General features: G+C 38.8%; 1 protein-coding gene across 1 annotated transcript in view; it reads right to left on the bottom strand.

Moving 5' to 3' along the window:
* galnt16 (UDP-N-acetyl-alpha-D-galactosamine:polypeptide N-acetylgalactosaminyltransferase 16) overlaps nucleotides 1-21,060 on the bottom strand; it is a 103,339-nt gene that overhangs the window by 18,789 nt on the left and 63,490 nt on the right. The window contains exons 7-13 of the mRNA XM_079832951.1: nucleotides 11,102-11,189; nucleotides 10,271-10,355; nucleotides 7,915-8,018; nucleotides 5,175-5,301; nucleotides 4,993-5,085; nucleotides 1,459-1,542; nucleotides 1,207-1,330 (exon numbers count right to left, since the gene is read on the bottom strand). Of these exons, the coding sequence (XP_079689077.1) occupies nucleotides 1,207-1,330; nucleotides 1,459-1,542; nucleotides 4,993-5,085; nucleotides 5,175-5,301; nucleotides 7,915-8,018; nucleotides 10,271-10,355; nucleotides 11,102-11,189 (705 nt within the window). The remainder of the gene's footprint in view (nucleotides 1-1,206; nucleotides 1,331-1,458; nucleotides 1,543-4,992; nucleotides 5,086-5,174; nucleotides 5,302-7,914; nucleotides 8,019-10,270; nucleotides 10,356-11,101; nucleotides 11,190-21,060) is intronic.

The raw sequence follows: 21,060 nt of genomic DNA, 5'->3' as shown, positions 1-21,060 counted from the left end.
CTCTACACACGCTGTGATTGGCCTGACCAGAGTTTGGTTTTTCCAGCTCTCAGGTCTACCGAGAGTTGCTAGATTACACTCGCGGCAAAATACATTTTCTGCCGCTAGGGTGTGTCTAGATTTCTAGGCTAACAGAAACCATCTTTAGGAAACAATTATTTGAAGTGTAATTCAATTGTTTAGTTTGTCTCGCGTCCATTGTAATACATGGAGAGGTGGAGTTTATGAGCTATACTGGGACCAACCACCGGGGGGCGATCGAGGCACGGAGGCTTCAGTTTCTGAGAGGAGTGCTGCAGGCTTGGTGTGAACACTCAAGGTGCGCCGAAAAACGTCTCGAAAAACGCTGGCAACAAGCACATGCAATATTCATCCCGGTGTGTACAGGCCTTAAGTGTGGGCTGTGAAGTGGAGGTATTTGATAATGGTGACATGTTTAGTCATGTGATGCATATTGTACCAATAGATATGTTTATAACGCTATTCACTTTCACACTGTTGCTAAAATACACTTCATATTACAGTCCTGCAAGGATGACAGAAAATTTACTAGCATTTGCTGTCCTGTGGGAAAACATGAGAGCAGTTGCGTTTTAGACCAAACAATAATAATGGTTGACCAAGTGCTTCAGTGAATGGTGAGATATTTTGCTAAATAAAATTATCCTGCCAGAAGAATTATGTGATGACTTTATGATGTCTGTATTATCTCAGTGAGCTTTTATGAGGTTTTACGCATGGGCAGTAAGTTGAATTTGGCATTTACTGACGTTTCAGTGTGGATGAGAAAGTTTTGGAAAACGTTAGTGTGGACGGAGAGCGTTTTGAAACGAAAACTCAGTTTTCAAATCTATCCGGATTAATGTAGACATAGCCTTAGTAAATCATGCGCACGATTTAGCCTACTATTTTTTCCTGCATGTCTAGTGTAGGGCTCCGTAATTGTGAAAACAAAAATGCAATATGCAAAAGTATGCGAACAACAAAAGCAACCTTTAATGAAAAAGCTAACATGAAAATAATGTGAACATGGAGCCAATGCCTAGTCTTAGTTGTGTAACTTTATACTCTTACTCACTGGAAAAACATCTAAAATTGTTAGGGGGAAAACCAATGTTTTGCAACTGATGAATCATGAATAACTGAAAATAATGTTAAGTTAGTAAACGCTACTTTCAGTCAGTTATCACAGTGTTAAAGCTTCACCTGTGAGGGAGGTATGCTCGGTGTGCTCTTACACTCAGCCAAACCCAGACTGTCTGTGCCGTGGCTCTCCAGACACAATCCATCCTGTTTCAGGAGACTGTACACCGCTTCCTGCTCTGGGATTCTGACAAATATAAGCAATAACGACAAAACACGTTTAGAACAGAGATCCGAGAGTGTTAAATGGCATTTCACTCCAAATACAAAAAGAGCCCATCAGAGCCCAGACACAGTCCAGTGATCATGACTCACTTGAGTTCAGGATATACATTCTCAAGATACCAGCGGAAAGAGTTACAGTTCAACTTCCGTCTTAGTGCAAGCCGATCCGCAATACTGTGTAGAGAGACAGAAGCGGGTTAAAGGAATAGTTCAACCAAAAATGAAAAATCATCTTCTAACTCACCTTCAAGTTGCTTACAAAAGTTCAGATCTTTTTTCTATATAATGACAGTTTATACTCACCAGGGGCTGTCAAGCTCCAAAAAGTACCATAAAAGCAGTCCATATACTGCTTGTGCGATGTATTGATCATGGAATATTGTGAGGATATTAGTGTGTCAGAAACATACTCAATAGGGCTGGGTAAAAAATATTGATTTCTCGATTTTAATCGATTCTCACTTTTACAAAACAATATTGATTCTTAAATCCCAAGAATCGATTAGTCATCCTGTTTTCAGTTAATGAATGAAATAAACATTGTAGCGCACCTCCCATCCAATAAATCACAATAATCTTTGTGCTTTATTACTATTGATATGAAACAAAGTGTCAGATTTCAAATTACGACTATTTTTTTTTTACAAAATTCAAAAACATAAATACCGTTTTGCCTGTGGCACGAGATCGCTCTGCCGCAGGTCAGCTCAAAAGAACCGGCAAATGAACGGATCTTCTCTTCCGCCTTAATACCAGTAACAGCGTGAAATAAACATGAATGAGCTTCTGAAAGTGTGTTAAAAGATACAGGACAACTTACCGAAATCGTATCATGTCACATAGAATAGCTCAATGAGTGTTTCAACCGCAGAAAGACGTAACTTAGCCTAAGTAAAACGGCTTGTAAACAATGTCATGTAATGTCACATTTACCTCAGAAAAACCATATCCAGTGTCCATAAACTCGTTAGTCAGCTGGAAAAATTAACTCTAGAGAGGAGCATTTTGCTAATTATATGCACCACATTACATAGGATATTCATTGTCAATGTTCTTCAATATTTAATGCATATATGTATGAATAAATCTGGCAAGTTTTTGTGACAGCCACCATAATGTTTACATTTCAAAAAACTAATTGGAGTGGAATTATGTTTATGTTATTGTAAAGATAATATTATAACTTTATTATTATAAAAAAAAAACATAATTTAGTGTCATTTAAGTGTTTGTATCAACAAATCAGTTAATTTTTACCTTCAATATTAGTAGGCTAATGTAGTATCAACTGACTCCCATAGTTTACAACATTAGTTCAGAAATTAGTTTTCCTTGAGGAAATTTTCCATGTATTATACCTGATACAAATCCAAATAATCGATATTGAATTGAATCGAAACGAATCAAAAATCGAATCAAAAGCTTGTGAATCGAAATCGAATAGAATTGTGAAATTTGTGTCAATACCCAGCCCTAATACTCAAACGCATCCACTGAAAATCTCATTCTGGCTGTCGATTATGAGAAATACAAGAACCTACATTGTAAAAAGTGGTAACCAGCAATTGTAATTGCTATTAAATTAAAGTGTAAGAGCTATTTAACCCATAAAAACAGAAAAAAAAAAAATAACTTTGTGAAAAACAACTACACTTTAGCATACTTTTAGGTACTTATTAGGGAAATAATATACTTTAAAATAATATACTTAAAGGTCCCATGACATGAAAAGTTCACTTTATGAGGTTTTTAAACATTAATATGAGTTCCCCTAGCCTGTCTATTGTCCCCAGTGGCTAGAAATGGAGATAGGTGTAAACAACCAAGCCCTGGCTGTCCAGCACAGCAGACACGCCCCTTAAAACAGAGCATTCAAGCCAGAGGGCTAAAAATCAGGATAGAAAAATGCCTTTTATTTCTAAATTATGACATTTTATGATTAAAAAAATATACTAACAATATAAGTACACCTCAGGAAACATAAAAAAAAAAAAAAAAAATCCATGTCATGGGACCTTTAATTCTGGTGTCATTTTTGACACAATCCCTCATTTCTGAACCGGCACAATAAATAAATCAAAGTAGAAATAAGTTATTGATTGCATCTGAAGCAGTAAGTTTTACATCCAATCACATTAATGATGTTAATAATTAAATCAGACAATGCACCGGCAATTTAGTAATATCTCAGTAGTTGTGGTCTTGACCAGTCTTGAAACAAAATCTCGAGTCCTCTTAGTCTGAGATCGAGACAAGACCGAGTACAAATGTGGTCGAGACCGAGACAAGACCAAGACCTTCAAAAAATGGTCTTAAGACGACACTACCATTTCCTTCAGTGTACATTGTTTGGTGTTTGATTTCAAACCTGGCATGACACATCTTGACAAGTCAAGTTTGAATACTTAAGTACTTAAAGGATTAGTTCACTTTTAAATAAACTTTTGCTGATAATTTACTCACCCCCATGTCATCCAAGATGTCCATGTCTTTCTTTCTGCAGTCGAAAAGAAATTAAGGTTTTTGATGAAAACAGTCCAGGGTTTTTCTCCATATAATGGACTTCAATGGGCTGCAAATGGTTCAAGGTCCAAATGACAGTTTCATTACAGCTTCAAAGGGCTTTAAACGATACCAGACGTTGAATAAGGATCTTATCTAGCCAAACCATTAGTTTCTGTGAGGTCAAAATACGAGCGTGGTCATAGATGTATATGCCTCATTAGCGCCTGCACGGATCATTAGAATGAGGCATCTACGATCGATATATCTATAACCACACTCGTATTTTGACCTCACTTAGCGGAAGTTATGGCGGAGCTCAGAGATGATCACGTTCGTCTGATAAGAGGTAAAATAATAGCATAAATACTGCTCAGTTTCTCGCAGAAACTGATCGTTTCGCTAGATAAGACCCTTATTCATCGTCTGGTATCGTTTAAAGCACTTTGAAGCTGCACTGAAACTGTCATTTGGACCTTGAACCGTTTGGAGCCCATTGAAGTCCATTATATGGAGAAAAATCCTGGAATGTTTTCATCAAAAACCTTAATTTCTTTTCGACTGCAGAAAGAAAGACATGGACATCTTGGATGACATGGGGGTGAGTAAATTATCAGCAAAAGTTTATTTAAAAGTGAACTAATCCTTTAAGTACTTTTATGGAGCTTGATAATTTTATTGTAAATAGCAGCATGAACATCCTGCTTAACATCTCTTTTGTGTTAAACAGACTGGACTGACATGAGGGCGGGCAAAACATAACAGAAATTTCATTTTGGATGCAGCTATTCCTTTAGAATCAGAGGTAAATATAATTATGACAATCTCATAGAAAAGACTTTCACAAGATCACCATAACCAGGTCTACATAAAAACAGTGTAAAATGCTGCATTCACACGGGGCGTCAACGATTCTCATTTTTTGAAAGGGTGATGTCAGGCGTCAGCCAATCAGATCGCCTATGCAAATACCATAGCGCAGACGCCAGCCAATCCACGTTCATGCAACACCAGAAAAGTAATATGATTTGGCTGTTTTCAAGCTTCAGACACGTCCTCCGTCAAGCATTGAGGCTGTCGCCCCGTCTGAATGCAGCGTAACAGTTATCAGAGATGTCTGACCTCCCAAAGGTCTTTCCCTGTGCTGAAGGTCTTGCAGCGTAGTAATACTGTTTATACTCATCCATCCAGACCTCAGCTGCTCTCCGCGTGTTCCTACGACACAAGCAGAAAATGTAACAGCGCTTCATTCATACACTTCATTGTAAAGCATATGATTGCAGATTACATAAAGGCCAATTTACTTAATGTAGGTGAGTGCATTGCCCTCTGGGAAGTCATAGGGATGGCGTTTCCTGAAGACGTGGCCCACGCGACTGCAGGGGAGGATCTCAAGACTGCCGCCACACATCCACACTCTGAATGACAGCTCTACGACATCAGAAAAAGAAAAGTAAGATTATGGAAAAGAAAGAATTACATTTATGCAAAAATACGGTTACAAATGTTTTGAAATAGGAAAAACAGGCTTTCCTGAAAACTTCCCTTCTTAAACAGCCACGACTACGAGCTACAGGACATTTTGTCATTTACTATTTTGTAGTGAAATCTCAAAAGATGTCAAAGATTTCTGGTATTGCCGTCCTTGGGGGCATTTTATCCCCATAACGTAGGGTATACCTGAACACCACCCCCACACACCCCTACACACCCACATTTTAAACACGTTTTTTTTTTTTTTTTTTCTGTTTTTAATTTTAATTAAAGTTGAACTTTTTTGTTTTGTGTTTTTGTCATATTTTTAGTTTTCTTTTAGTCTGTACAGTAAAATTTGCTCAAATTTGAGTATCTACCGACAATGACACAGTTTAAAACTAGGATAAACGACTATTTGAGTACTAAATGCAGATGTGATGTTACTGAGCGCAGCTGGTGGTTATGTTGAGAGGATGTTAAAATGCCAAATGTCTTTTTTGGTTAAATGTGTGTATATGTATTATTTTTATTTATTTATTTTTAACATGGAACTACTATTCTGCTGTCTTGGCCACTTTGAAAAAGAGATTTTGAATCTCAATGGGATTATTTTCTGGTAAAATAAAGGATAATCAATTAAAAGTTTTAGTACATCAAGGAAAATGTTGCCATGGCAACTAGCTGAAATAAAATAAGTTTTAGTTTGGTATATATTTGGTATATATTTTATTTTGTTTTACAACCCCAAATCAGAAAAAGTTGGGACAGTATGGAAAACGCAAATAAAAAAAAAAGAAGTGATTTCTAAATTTACTTTGACTTGTATTTCATTGCAGACAATATGCACACAAAATATTTCATGTTTTGTCTGGTCAACTTCATGTCATTTGTAAATATGCATCCTTTCCTGTCATTCAGACCTGCAACACATTTCAAAAAAAGTTGGGACAGGAGCAATTTAGGGCTAGTAATGAGGTAAAATGGTTAAATAATGATGTGATTTGAAACAGGTGATGTCAACAGGGGATTGTAATTATGATTTGGTACAAAAGCAGCATCCAAGAATGGTCTAATTCTTTAGGATCAAAGATGGGCCGAGGATCGCCAGTTTGCCAACAAATACGTGAGAAAATTATTGAAATGTTTAAAAACAATGTTCCTCAAAGAAAGATAGCAAGAGATTTGGATATTTCACATTCAACAGTGCATAACATAATTAAAAGATTCAAGGAATCTGGAGGAATTTCAGTGCGTAAAGGACAAGGGCGCAAGCCTAAGCTGAACAACCGTGATCTCCGATCCCTCAGGCGGCACTGCATCAAGAATCGTCATTCATCTATAAGCGATATCACCACATGGGCTCAGGACTACTTTGGCAAACCTTTGTCAAGTACCACAATACGTAGTTACATCCATAAATGCCAGTTAAAACTGTACTGTGCCAAAAGGAAGCCCTATGTTAACAGTGTCCAGAAGCGCCGTCGACTTCTCTGGGCTCTGAGGCATCTGGGATGGACCATCACACAGTGGAAACGTGTACTGTGGTCAGATGAATCAGTATTTGAGGTATTTTTTGGGAGGAATGGACGCCGTGTGCTCCGGACCAAAGAAGAAAAGGATCATCCAGACTGTTACCAGCAACAAGTCCAAAAGCCAGGGTCTGTCATGGTATGGGTTGTGTCAGTGCCCTTGGCAAAGGTAACTTGCACTTCTGTGAAGACACCATTAATGCTGAAAAGTACATAGAGATTTTGGAGCATAATATACTGCCTTCAAGAAGACATCTTTTCCAGGGACGTCCATGCATATTTCAACAAGACAATGCAAAACCACATTCTGCACACATTACAAAGTCCTGGCTGCGGAGGAAGTGGCTACGGGTACTTGACTGGCCTGCCTGCAGTCCCGACCTGTCTCCAATAGAGAATGTGTGGCGCATTTTGAAGCGCAAAATGCGACAACGAAGACCCCGTACTGTTGCCCACCTTAAGACTTGTTTGCAGGAAGAATGGGACAAAATTACACCTGAAACACTTCATCACTTGGTGTCTTCAGTCCCTAAACGTCTTTTAAGTGTTGTGAAAAGGAATGGCAACATTACAAAGTGGTAAATGCTTTACTGTCCCAACTTTTTTTGAAATGTGTTGCAGGTCTGAATGACAGGAAAGGATGCATATTTACAAATGACATGAAGTTGACCAGACAAAACATGAAATATTTTTTGTTCATATTGTCTGCAATGAAATACAAGTCAAAGTAAATTTAGAAATCACTTCTTTTTTTTTTTTTTTGCGTTTTCCATACTGTCCCAACTTTTTCTGATTAGGGGTTGTACTTTTGGAACAATGTTTTCATGGTTGTAGTTGTAGTCTTCGTTAGTAATAATATCCCAGAGGTTTGTTTGTTTGACTATATGAGTGAGGACATCTTCACCACACACTTTTCTTTATACAATCTCTGCAGCTTGTCTTGCTAAACTGTTCACAGGATGTTTGACACTTCAGCACATTGACAGCAGAGGAGTAAAATATTATTTTTCAGGATAATGTCATACATTTCATTACTTACCAAAGTTCTCACCACCCCAGATATCCATGTGAGTGTCATACTGGCCCAGGTGATTAAACCAGCCTTTATCCATTATGAAGATTCCTCCAGCAATCACAGGGGTCCTGCATGAACAGCAGCAGTGTCAAGAGCAAACAATTTAGTAGGGATGCTAGGGACATGTCCTTACCAATATTCATGAAAAAGGAATTGTCCCTATAGCAATCATTTTTATTAAAATAAATAAAATGCAGATTGTTTCAAGGCAGCTTTACAGTGTTAAACAGGAAAATAATGCAACATAATTTTATTCAGCCGTACAGCCATTCTGGAGAAAACGGTGATGTCATCAGCTCATTTCAATTATCATACAGTGACAATGTGGGCTTTAGATCAGTAATTAGATCAGTAATTTAGTTTATATGGTTAATTTAGTTTAATAATTAGATTTATTTGGATATTTAGTTGAAAAATGTAGACAAAATTTAGTGTCCCCAACTGAGCACGCCAAGCCAGAAGCAACAGAGGCAAGGAAACCAAAACCCCATCAGGTGACCTAATGGAGAAAAATAAACCTTGGGAGAAACCAGGCTCAGTCGGGGTGCCAGCTCTCCTCTGGCCAATTAACAAACAGCGTATGATTATTATTCTGGAAACTTTACAGGTCAGAGGACATAATAGATTGGAATATTCGAAGGATCGGAGGCAACATGCTGGAGACGGGTTTATTGAGGATGCCGTGTCGACGATGCAATTTCAGTGGAGTCATAATATAATATGTATGTATATATGTATATAATCTGTGAAAATGTGAATAATTTAAACTAAATAAAAGGGATCATACAAAATGCATGTTATTTTGTATTTAGTACTGTCCTGAATAAGATATTTTACATACATTTTTTTTACATATAGTCCACAAGACAAAAAAATGCTGAATTTATTAAAATAACCCTGTTCAAAAGTTTATGAACCATTGATTCTGAACCATTGATGTGCCTTGTGTCGTTCCCTGGATGATCCACAGCTTTTTTGTTTTTTGTTTTGTGATGGTTGTTCATGAGTCTCTTGTTTTTCTTGACAAACAAGAGAAAAGGTTGAAACATTCACTGATGCTCCAGAAGGAAACACGGCGCATTAAGAGCCGGGGGTGAAAACGTATTGAATTTGAAGATCAAGGTAAATTGTGCTCAATTTGTCTTCCGGGAAACATGTAAGTATCTTCTGTTGCTTCTGTAGGGCTGTACTAAATGGAAAAAAAACTAATTAAAATTATTAAAGATATTTAAATAAAATAAGAAACATTTGGACATCTTCATCCTGCTCAAAAGTTTTTAATGTAAAATATCTTATTCAGGACAGTACTAACTAAAAAATAACATGCATTTTGTATGATCTCTTTTATTTAGTTACAATTATTCACATTTTCACAGATTCTGCAAGCGGTTCACATACTTTTTCTTGCCACTGTATATACAACCACCGATGTTTTAATTTTGGATGCATCTGAAATGGGTCATACAATTGACATTACCCGTGAATTCAAAGTAAAGAAAGTAAGAAAACTGTGTTCTTTCAAGGATGAAATTATGAATCATAACCTACGTGCACATATCAGTTGAATGATAAAGTTTACCCTCTTTAACTTAATGTTGCTAAACTGAATGTATGAAGCAAACTGTTTGCCACAAAACTAAAAACAACCGTGAAATAATAGCATGCGGTTTATCTGTCAATCAAATGCAGATGAAAGTTGTGTTTGTTTCTACAGCAACAGTAGAATCCCAGTCATGGTTTCTTTCAGAATAATCATTGGTCCGGTACATGTTTTATGTTAAATTAAGGTGATGTGCAACTTCATCAAGAATGATCTGACCCCAGAAAAACACTGCAATTCACAGTAAGTGCTCTATATGTTATATAGCGTATTTACATATACGTTACTGTATGTGTATATACTCTGATGAGAGATGTTGGCAAATGCACTACGGACAGAATGAAGGTAAAGTTAAATCTCTGTTAAACTGCCTCCTTCTCGGCATAGACTAAAAACCTTAATGTCAATCACTGATTTGTTTTATTTAGTTTTTTTGCTCCGTTTATGTCCCCACCAATGTCAAAATCAAACCTACGCCCTTGGTTGGTATATATACATACTATTTACACACAAAGTGGGGTTGAAAGGTCTGAGACCACTACAGTAAAAATGCTTCTAGTTTTATAAAAGCATACATATGTCTTATTTATTTTAGGTCAAATCTTTGTGTTAAAATGTCTAAAACTTTGTTCATTTCTCATTTGAAATATCCTAGATTGTTTGACTCCAAATATATAGAGAGAGAACGAGAGTGAAAGAGATAAAGAGAGAGAGAGAGACCTGATTGGTTGTGTGGGGTCATTTCTTGCCATTTTCTGTTCTATAGGAATCTGCTCCCATTTGAAGTGTAAACTCCAGTCGAAACCTGATGTCAGAGGGGAAAAAGTGAGGCAGTTATTTCTGGATCACTTGAATAAACACGTGCAGTTATTTTTAATCTGACTCGTGGTCGAATGATATGGATTTTCTTGTGGATGATCAAGGGTGGCACCACTACTTGGAAAATGGTGGGGCAAAATGTTGTGCTTTTGGGGTGTATAATGGGAATTATGATTTATTGATTCCAAACGCTTTATAACAGGGTGGTAAACATGGCCATTTGCAGAGTTAACATGTATTACGTGATTGAATCACTTTTTATACCGTTGAGGCATGGTGTCCACTGCAGTGCACAGATATGCAACTCCCTCAAAATAAAAATGGAAAATTATGTTTGGCATGTTTTTTGACTTGTTTAAAAGCAAAATAATACTTTGTGATTCAATAATTCATGCATGAAAGGGTTAAAATAATACAAATATAGACGAAAAACTTGAACCAAAGTGAAAACTGAAGGCAAAATATTAAAAAAAAATGCTATAATAGCATATAAATAAATACTAAAATAACACCGGTTCATACTGAGACTTTGGTATATTGTCAAATCTGAGCAGAGTCTGAGTTTTCTAAGACTATAGAGGCGATACATGTGAGATTACCAGGGGTTATTCTCAGGAGAAACATCTAAGAAGTTCTCCATTTACTCTCATTGCTTTCTGGCAAAAACAAATATTAAAGAGATGCTTTCTGTGGTAAAGCTCTGAACATATTCCACACATTCAGTTCTCTCACCTCCTCTCAGGTCTGCAGAGGCGGCCAGATAGGCGAAGTTATCCAGACTGATAACATCAATGATGGGACTGACCACGCGAGTGTGATCCTACAAGAGAACACAAACCACAAATGATTATTTCAAATGACTATTTCATTATGTCAAAATCTTTCCAAGCATTTATATTAATGAAAGGATTTAGTCAGTATTGCATTTCAGGCCAGCGAAATAAAGTGGCACAACCCATTTGTGTTCAAAGTGTGTCTTCATGATCACTAAGTCAGCACACTGTAAAAAGTGATATGATCTAAGTCATGGCAACATGTTTTTCCAGTACTTGAACTCATAATTTAACCATTGTCAACTTTCAAAGTTATATGAGATTCAACTAGAAAATATATTGTACAGATAATTACAACAGCTTACGTTTTTTTATTAGTACTGACAGCTTAACCCACATGGAAAGAACCTATATGAGGATATATGCACATATATGAAACCTATATGCAGTTTATATGCACATATATGCTGCATATATGCACATGTATGATAACATATATGCGTATATATGCCACAAATAGGCAAAATTGAGGTGCATATATGTGCATATACAGGCCATATAGGTCTCCTGTATTGCTTCTTTATATCCACATATAAGCCCTATACATACAAGATATGTCTCCTATATAGCTCATGGCAGGATCTGGTGATTTTGTAGCTCATATCTAACTTTGGCAACTGTCATACATGATGCCTAGCTCATATTATCTATTATCAATGCAATAACTAAGAACTAACAAAAAAAAAAAATTATGCAAGAACTTATGTATGTGCGAACACGTGAAATTGGTATCCCATGTAATTGGCATGTTATGGAATTTAACTATGGCAATTAGATGAGAGAAGATGGAAAGCTACGTTTTCCTGAAACATTTACAAGGTCGATTCTTTCTTGAATGAAGATAGTGGAAAAAAAGGAAATGTATAACAAAATGGTTTGTGGTTTTTTTATTTTTTCAATCAAGCCTGAACATATAGGTGCACATATAGGTGAACATATATGTGCATATATGCACACATAAATACGTGCATATATGTACCTATATAGGTATATGTATGCACGTATATATGTACACATATATGTACATATTTGTGCATATATGTACATATAATATAGGAAAACGGCCAATTTTATAAATGTCACATATATTAAAAACCTATATCAAAACCTATATTAAAACATATATGTTTATATAGCTTCTTTCCATGTGGGAAGTTAAGTTTTTAAGTTGAATCAGGTGAAAATGTTCTACAGAGTATGAAATGAAAATTCAGCTTTTTTTAAAAAAAATGCATTTTATTTATCTTATTATGAACGATTCATTCATGTATATATTAATAACGTGTTATATTCTGTTGTTTTCTCTCTGTTCCTGTCTAGATTCCCTGGCTGTTAATTAGTTTCCACACACCTTTTTCTGTTCTTCTGTTCTATCTGTTCAGGGTCCGGTGTAAAAAGCGCTTGTGTTATGTATTCTCCTGCGATCTCCTGAGTGTTCCTTGTTTATTTTATGAAATATTTTACTAAAGACTCTTTTTGATCTCTTTCGTTGTGCACTTTATTCAGCCACAGATCATTGCAATATATATATATACCCATCAGGCATAACATTATGAAGTGAATAACACTGATTATCCTCAAAGTTGATGTGCTAGAAGCAGGAAAAATGGGTAAGCATAAGGATTTGAGCGAACTTGTGACGACTGGGTCAGAGCATCTCCAAAACTGCAGCTCTTGTGGGGTGTTCCCCGTCTGCAGTGGTCAGTCTCTATCAAAAGTGCTCCAAGGAAGGAACAGTGGAGAACCGGCGACAGGGTCATGGGCGGCCAAGGCTCATTGATGCATGTGGGGAGCGAAGGCTGGCCTGTGTGGTCCGATCAAACAGACGAGCTATTGTAGCTCAAATTGCTCAAGAAGTTAATGCTGGTTCTAATAGAAAAGTGTCAGAATACACAGTGCATCACATTTTGTGGTGTATGGGGCGGCATAGCCGCAGATCAGTCAGGGTGCCCATGCTGACCCGTCCATTGCCCCAAAACACCAACATTGGCACGTAAGCATCAGAACTGGACCCCAGAGCAATGGAAGAAGATGGCCTGGTCTGAGGAATCACGTTTTCTTTTACATCACATGGATGGCCGGGTGCGTGTGTGTCTCTTACCTGGGGAACACATGGCACCAGGATGCGCTTTGGGAAGAAGGCAAGCCGGAAGAGGCAGTGATGCTTTGGGCAAATGTTCTGCTGGGAAACCTTGAGTCCTGCATCCATGTGGATGTTACTTTGACACGTAGCACCTACCTAAGCATTGTTGCAGACCATGTACACCCTTTCATGGAAACGGTATTTCCTGGTGGCTGTGGCTCTCTCAGCAGATAATGCGCCTGACACAAAGCAAAAATGGCTCAGGAATGGTTTGAGGAGCACAACAATGAGTTTGAGGTGTTGACTTGACCTCCAAATTCCCCAGATCTCAATCCAATCGAGCATCTGTGGGATGTGCTGAACAAACAAGTCCAATCCATGGAGGCCCCACCTCACAACTTACAGGACTTAAAGGATCTGCTGCTAACATCTTGGTGCCAGATACCACAGCACACCTTCAGGGGTCTAGTGGAGTCCATGCCTCGACGGGTCAGGCTGTTTTGGCAGCAAAAGGGGGACCAGCAAAAAGGAAGGTGGTCATAATGTTATGCCTGATCGGTGTGACTTGTTTGTAATTTTTAATCAAAATGTCATACTTGGATCTTCAGGTGAAAACGACCAATCATTTAGTGCACTTAAACCCCACCCCTTTTGCATGTAATGCCCACATCTCAACATCCAATCAACACCCAATGCATAGAATCAAGTCTCCACCTTCCATTGTTTCCTTTCAGATGATCCTTTGCTGGTTTTCTAGCCTGACCAGCTGACAGATGGATTAAAGCCCCACTAAAACCATCAAAACAGGCCAGCCTCACCAGTATGTCCAGCTGACCACCGTAAGTCTGGATTCAGCTGCACCGCTCCCATTGAAAACAATGCTCACTTTTCAGAGTAAACTACAGTATAGCAGGGTAAACGTATACAGCAGACCATAACAAATATTATTTCTCTGTTTTGTCCAACAGCACCTTTCTATTGCGTTTTTCACAACTTTCCAAAAGAGTTAAAAAATATAGAGAGATGGATCGTGACAGTCAGAAGAGAGAAATATGTCAAATGTGCAGTCACTCCCTCAGCAGCTGTATTAAAAACCCCCTCACAGCAGTGTGGAATAGGGTTTTTTTATTTTATTTTATTGCCAAGGTAACATAACACATAGTGTCACACATAAATGCAATGTAAGTATAACACACAATATATTACATAAGTAGAGTGTTATAAATGAACATTACACATTTTTTAAAGAAAGAAAATATAAAAATGTTTCTAGATTTGCGATGATTATTGCATAGGCTTGCTGCTGTGCGAGTACACTTGTGCATACATAAAACTATTTATGTCCATGTAAGCGTATGTCACATAAAAAAAAAAAACTTGTGCCGGGAATGTTCATATTACAACTGCATAAGAAAATCAAGTGTTTTCAATTAGAGCTGGCGCTCTACCCAAAGACACTGAACTCTGTGCTTAGAGCTGCAGTATGTGTGTGTGTGTGTGTGTGTGTGTGTGTGTAAACTCATCTGCAACCCATCCCACATACAGTAGATTCATACAGCATTCAACATTCATAAACAACATCAGGACACTCCACTCAGAAGTCATCCATGGCTTGTCAATTTTTCCATTCATTTGGATTACAACGTTTTAACAGAAACAAACTAATAAACTTAATGTAATGCATATTCGTCTGCATCTATATGATTTTATTTAAATAATCCATTTGTATATGCAATTATTCAAAAGGATTAAATTAGAATCTGCATAAATCTGTTCATTTCCATTCAGTTAAAAGGCATCATGGTTAAAATGGCTAGCTTTGAAACAAGCAATATTCAATTAGTTTCAAAGTGTGTGTTACAGTTAGGTGCTTGAGAAAGGTGCACAACGAAGGAAATGGTGAGGATATAAAGTCCTTTTAATCAAACAACAAACTCAGAAGGCTCACGACCACACAAACAATAACTGACAAAGCACTAAACAGAACGGAGTATAAATACACACAGTGAATGAGGGAACTAAACAGGAACAGCTGGATGTAAAACTGGTCTGAAACCATAGCAACTAATGAGAACTAATACAGACATGACTAAATAGAACATTATTGTGACTGTGAGATTGAAATGACTCTTGATGATAAACGTATAAAAATGGTTATTGTGTATTTAAAACTCATTTGTACTAATACAGATTGGATTGAAATGTTATATCTTGATTGTATTGTACTTCAGAGATTACCCTTCTATTACCATGATACCTATAGAAACATGGTATTACTATAGTACAGTGGTCAATTTCACCAAAGATGATTTTACTCTAGAATAAAAAAATAAATGCTTTCCACATCAAATGACCATTTACTGTCCTAAATCACTTTCCAAATGGAGCCAGAAAAAAGGCTTAAACCTAATTGAATTTTGTAAATCCGAATATGTATAAAATGTTACATTTAACAAATAGTTTTTGAGGCATATTTAATATGTTCATCCATCCATCCATCTTCTTCCGCTTTATCCAGAGCCGGGTCGCGGGGGCAGCAGTCTAAGCAGAGATGCCCAGACTTCCCTCTCCCTAGACACTTCCTCCAGCTCTTCCGGGGGGACACCGAGGCGTTCCCAGGCCAGCCGAAAGACATAGTCCCTCCAGCGTGTCCTAGGTCTTCCCCGGGGCCTCCTCCCGGTTGGACATGCCCGAAACACCTTCCCGGGAAGGCGCTCAGGAGGCATCCGGAACAGATGCCCGAGCCACCTCAGCTGACCCCTCTCGATGTGGAGAAGCAGCGGCTCTACTCCGAGTTCCTCCCGAGTGACTGAGCTTCTCACCCTATCTCTAAGGGAGCGCCCAGCCACCCTGCGGAGAAAACTCATTTCGGCCGCCTGTATCCGGGATCTTGTCCTTTCGGTCATGACCCAAAGCTCATGACCATAGGTGAGAGTAGGAACGTAGATTGACCGGTAAATCGAGAGCTTCGCCTTACGGCTTAGCTCTTTCTTCACCACAACAGACCGGTACATCGACCGCATTACTGCAGAAGCTGCACCGATCCGTTTGTCAATCTCCCGTTCCATCCTCCCCTCACTCGTGAACAAGACCCCTAGATACTTGAACTCCTCCACTTGAGGCAGGAACTCTCCACCAACCTGAAGAGGGCAAACCACCCTTTTCCGACTGAGGACCATGGCCTCGGATTTGGAGGTGCTGATCCTCATCCCAGCCGCTTCACACTCGGCTGCAAACCGTCCCAGTGCATGCTGAAGGTCCTGGTTAGAAGGGGCCAGCACGACAACGTCATCCGCAAAGAGCAGAGACGAAACCGCGTGGTCCCCAAACCTGACACCCTCCGGCCCCTGGCTGCGCCTATAAATTCTGTCCATAAAAATTATGAACAGAACCGGCGACAAAGGGCAGCCCTGCCGGAGTCCAACATGCACCGGGAACAAGTCTGACTTACTGCCGGCAATGCGGACCAAACTCCTGCTTCGGTCGTACAGGGACCGGACAGCCCTTAGCAAAGGACCCCGGACCCCATACTCCCCGAGCACCCTCCACAGGATGCCGCGAGGGACACAGTCGAATGCCTTCTCCAAATCCACAAAACACATGTGGACTGGTTGGGCAAACTCCCATGAACCCTCCAGCACCCTGTAGAGGGTATAGAGCTGGTCCAGTGTACCACGGCCCGGACGAAAACCAGACTGTTCCTCCTGAATCCGAGGTTCTACTATCCGAGGTTAGCCGTGGAGCATAAGTTACTATGGAGATGAACACTGCTAAAAGCCAAACCACTTTAACGGTACCTAAAACCCAGGATTAGCACAAACTAAGCTTAAACATATCTGGCTAGCCAGCTAAACCGGCTTCATGGTATAGGCCCCAGGACTAGGCTATATGTTTTGTTTTTGTTTTTTGGTCCAGACCAAACAAACCGGACTACAAGTGTGAACTAGTTAACTGAGTATAATCTTTGTTAACGTTAGTTCATAAAATTAAAGCTGTTCATGGTTTGTTCATGTTAGTTCACAGTGCATTAACTAATGTTAGCAAGATTTTAATAATGCAGTAGTAAATGCTGAAATTAACATGAACAAATAAATAAATGCTTTATAAGTGCAGTTCATTATTAGTTCATGTTAACTGATGCACTTAACTAATGTTAACTAATGAAACCTTATTGTAAAGTGTTACCAAACAATTCTAAAATTCAAATGCGCAAAATTCTAATTCAAATTGCTTAGCCACTTATCTAGCCCCATATATTTCAGGCTGTTTGTCTGTTAAAGGTTGAACAGTCTGAGTGCCGCCTGAGGCTTCAGACACTGAGTCTCTTTCAAAGTGTCATTTAAAGAGAACAGACAGTGTGTGTTTCTTTCGTTAGTTCTCTGGTTGATTATTCAGACATGCGCCAGTTCATAATGTTTGACTGAGTAAACCACAAAGACAAGTGATCACAAATACACTATATTGCCAAAAGTATTAGGACACCCCTCCAAATCATTGAATTCAGGTGTTCAATCACTTCCATGGCCACAGGTGTATAAATCAAGCATCAAGGCATGCAGACGCTTCTACAAACATTTGTGAAAGAATGGGCCGCTCTCAGGAGCTCAGTGAACTCAAGTGTGGTACCGTGATAGGTTGCCACCTGTGCAATAAGTTAATTCGTGAAATTCCTCACTACTAAATATTTCACGCTCAACTGTTAGTGGTATTATAACAAAGTGGAAGCAATTGAGAACAACAGCAACTCAGCCACGAAGTGATAGGCCATGTAAAATCACAGAGCGGGGTCAGCGCATGCTGAGGTTCACAGTGCACAGAAGTCGCCAACTTTCTGCAGAGTTAATAGCTACAGACCTCCAAACCTTGTGTGGCCTTCAGATTAGCTTAAGAACAGTGTGTAGAGCTTCATGGAATGGGTTTCCATGGCCGAGCAGCTCATCCAAGCCTTACATAACCAAGTGCAACGCAAAGCGTGGGATGCAGTGGGGTACGAGTCTGGATTTGGCGGTACTTGCCTGACTGCATTGTGCCAAGTGCAAAGTTTGGTGGAGGGGGGATTATGGTGTGGGGTTGTTTTTCAGGGGTTGGGCTTGGCGCCTTAGTTCCAGTGAAAGGCACTCTTAATGCTTCAGCATGCCATGACATTTTGGACAATTTCATGCTCCCAATTTTCTGGGAACAGTTTGGGGATGGCCACTTCCTGTTCCAACATGACTGTGCACAAAGTGTCGGTCCATAAAGACATGGATGAGTGAGTTTGGTGTAGAGGAACTTGACTGGCCTGCACAGAGTCCTGACCTCAACCCGATAGAACAGCTTCGGGATGAATTAGAGCGGAGACTGCGAGCCAGGCCTTCTCGTCCAACATCAGTGTCTGACCTCACAAATGCGCTTCTAGAAGAACGGTCAAAAATTTCCGTAAACACACTCCTAAAACCAAAAAATATATTTATAATTTTATACTTGATATGAAAGAATCGTGATCTGAAGAATCTGTAGCACAAACAGTGCAAGATCAGTTAGAGCTCTTATGCTGGAGGAAAGCAGTTGATGATGAAGATGACGATGATGATGATGAAGAAGATAATCACTCTTGATGATTTAGGACGAGAGAGGCTACATGGTGCAGCTGTGCGAAGACAAATTGCCTTCCTCTCGCTCTGATTCTGGGAAAATATCCCTCTGAAGAACCAGACTGGACTCAGGCCATTTTATGACTCACGACTCAAATCTCACAGTGTTGAAGCACTGCATGTGCTGCAGAGGTCACGAAGACAGAGCGAAGCGAGTCGCATTAGGTTGATGCAAAATGGGCAGGTTGCATGACATGCATCCTCCTCTCAAATTGTGAACAAAACTGCACAAGGTAAAGGACGTGCTGATCTAGACTACATTAAATACAGGCTCATGTAGTGAGGAGAATCATGACCACATTGTGTTTTATGCTGAGAGCATCTAAATTCATTTGACATTTATAGTCAATTTTTCCAAAACGTCAATCATTTTGCATGCTGTATTTAGTGTTTCAGATTTGTGCCGTTTGTGTTTAATTTTGTACAATAAACAATTTTAGTACTGTTTGCGTCACCACTTGACGTCCAATGTAAAATATGAGTCCTGAAGAAAGCACTCTAAATCACATGACCAGTGTTCCTCACACAAAGGTCTTCGCCGGGCCGGCGTGGTGAGCACCGCTAACATCCACAAACTCTTTGCAGTCAATAAAGCAATACGCATGAACAGGAAGTGGAAGGTTGTTCACACTGTAAACACTGTATGCATGCATAATCTGGGATCAAAAAGTCAAACCAAACGGTCTCTAAATACCCAACGCTTAAAATCAAAAAGCGATCAAATTATCCACATGATGACTGAATCAAATCTGGATTATTTTTGCCTATACGAAACTTGGCTCCATAAAAACTCCTCTACTGCTGCGCTTATAATTCCGGGGTACGTCTCCTACAGGAGAGATAGAACGGATGCCAAAGGGGGAGGGGTAATGATCTATGTGAGAGACAACGAAATACAGTGGAAAACCCCAATTGATCTAGAATGTGTTGGTTTAAATTTATCTCTTGCACCTCAGATGTCTCTGACACTATTAGTCCTATATCGACCACCATCTGCAAACAAAGACTTTCATGATAAGTTAAAGGAAATGTTAAAGCAGTGCGATTTTAAAAAGGAGGTTATAGCGATGGGCGATTTTAATCTACACTGGGATGATAACAGTACAAGGAAAAAACTGTCCAGTTTTTTAATCTTGTCCAGATGGTTAAAGGACCGACACGGATCACAAACAATTGTAGCACCTTAATTGACTTAATCTTCACCAATCATCCGGAACGGATCACAAAATCGTACAATATGTTAACTGGTCTTTCAGATCACAATATGGTGCTGCTAATAAAAAAATTAACCAGAAAGCGATTTGCATTCCGGAAAAAAGGAGTTCATCGGCATCCCAAGGAGCAAACAGGAAGAATTTCATACAGCAGTAAGAAATATGAACTGGGACACTCTATTACTGGACAACGATTTGGAAATAATTAGTCAGAAATTCACTGAATGCTTACAAACAAAAATGTATGAATTTGCAGTGACAATTAAACTCCAAAATAGAAAGTAGAATAGTTCTCTTCCCTGGCGCAGTGATGATATCAGCAAATTCATGAAAGACAGAGACAATGCCCTTAAAAAAGCCATAAAATCAAAACTATCGGAATAAAGTGACAAGACAAATACGAAAAGCAAAGGCAGACTTTTTTTATCACAATCATTAAAAACGGTCATGGAAACTCAAACGCGATTTGGGAACAGATCAATAAACCAACAGGTAAAACTTCTTCTAGTAATAATTCAATACAGTTAAAGAATAATGTTATGCTTTTGCAGGATCCATCTGCCATGGTACAGACAATAAATGAGTATTTTGTTGATTCTGTTGATACCATAGCCAAAAGTTCCCCTGTGAAATGTAACAACTTACCTGTCATGAGTTCAGATTTGTTAATTGAGCCCCCACTATATCCAAAATCTGTATCCATATCCGATGTGGAAAAGGCAATTACACAGCTTAAGTCTCCAAGAGCAAAAGACGTGTATGGGATGGACACACTCATGCTAAAACAAATAGGTCAGTCAATTATGGGTCCAATAAAACACATATTATTAATGTGTCACTAGATCAAGGGAAATTTCCTGAGTCATGGAAACTTGCTAGTGTTATTCCTATATTTAAAGGTGGTAACGCCCTTCTTACATCTAATTAC

Source organism: Gobio gobio (assembly GCF_949357685.1).
Source record: "Gobio gobio genome assembly, chromosome: 13".
NCBI lineage: Eukaryota > Metazoa > Chordata > Actinopteri > Cypriniformes > Gobionidae > Gobio > Gobio gobio.
This window is presented reverse-complemented; position numbering and strand designations above follow the sequence as displayed.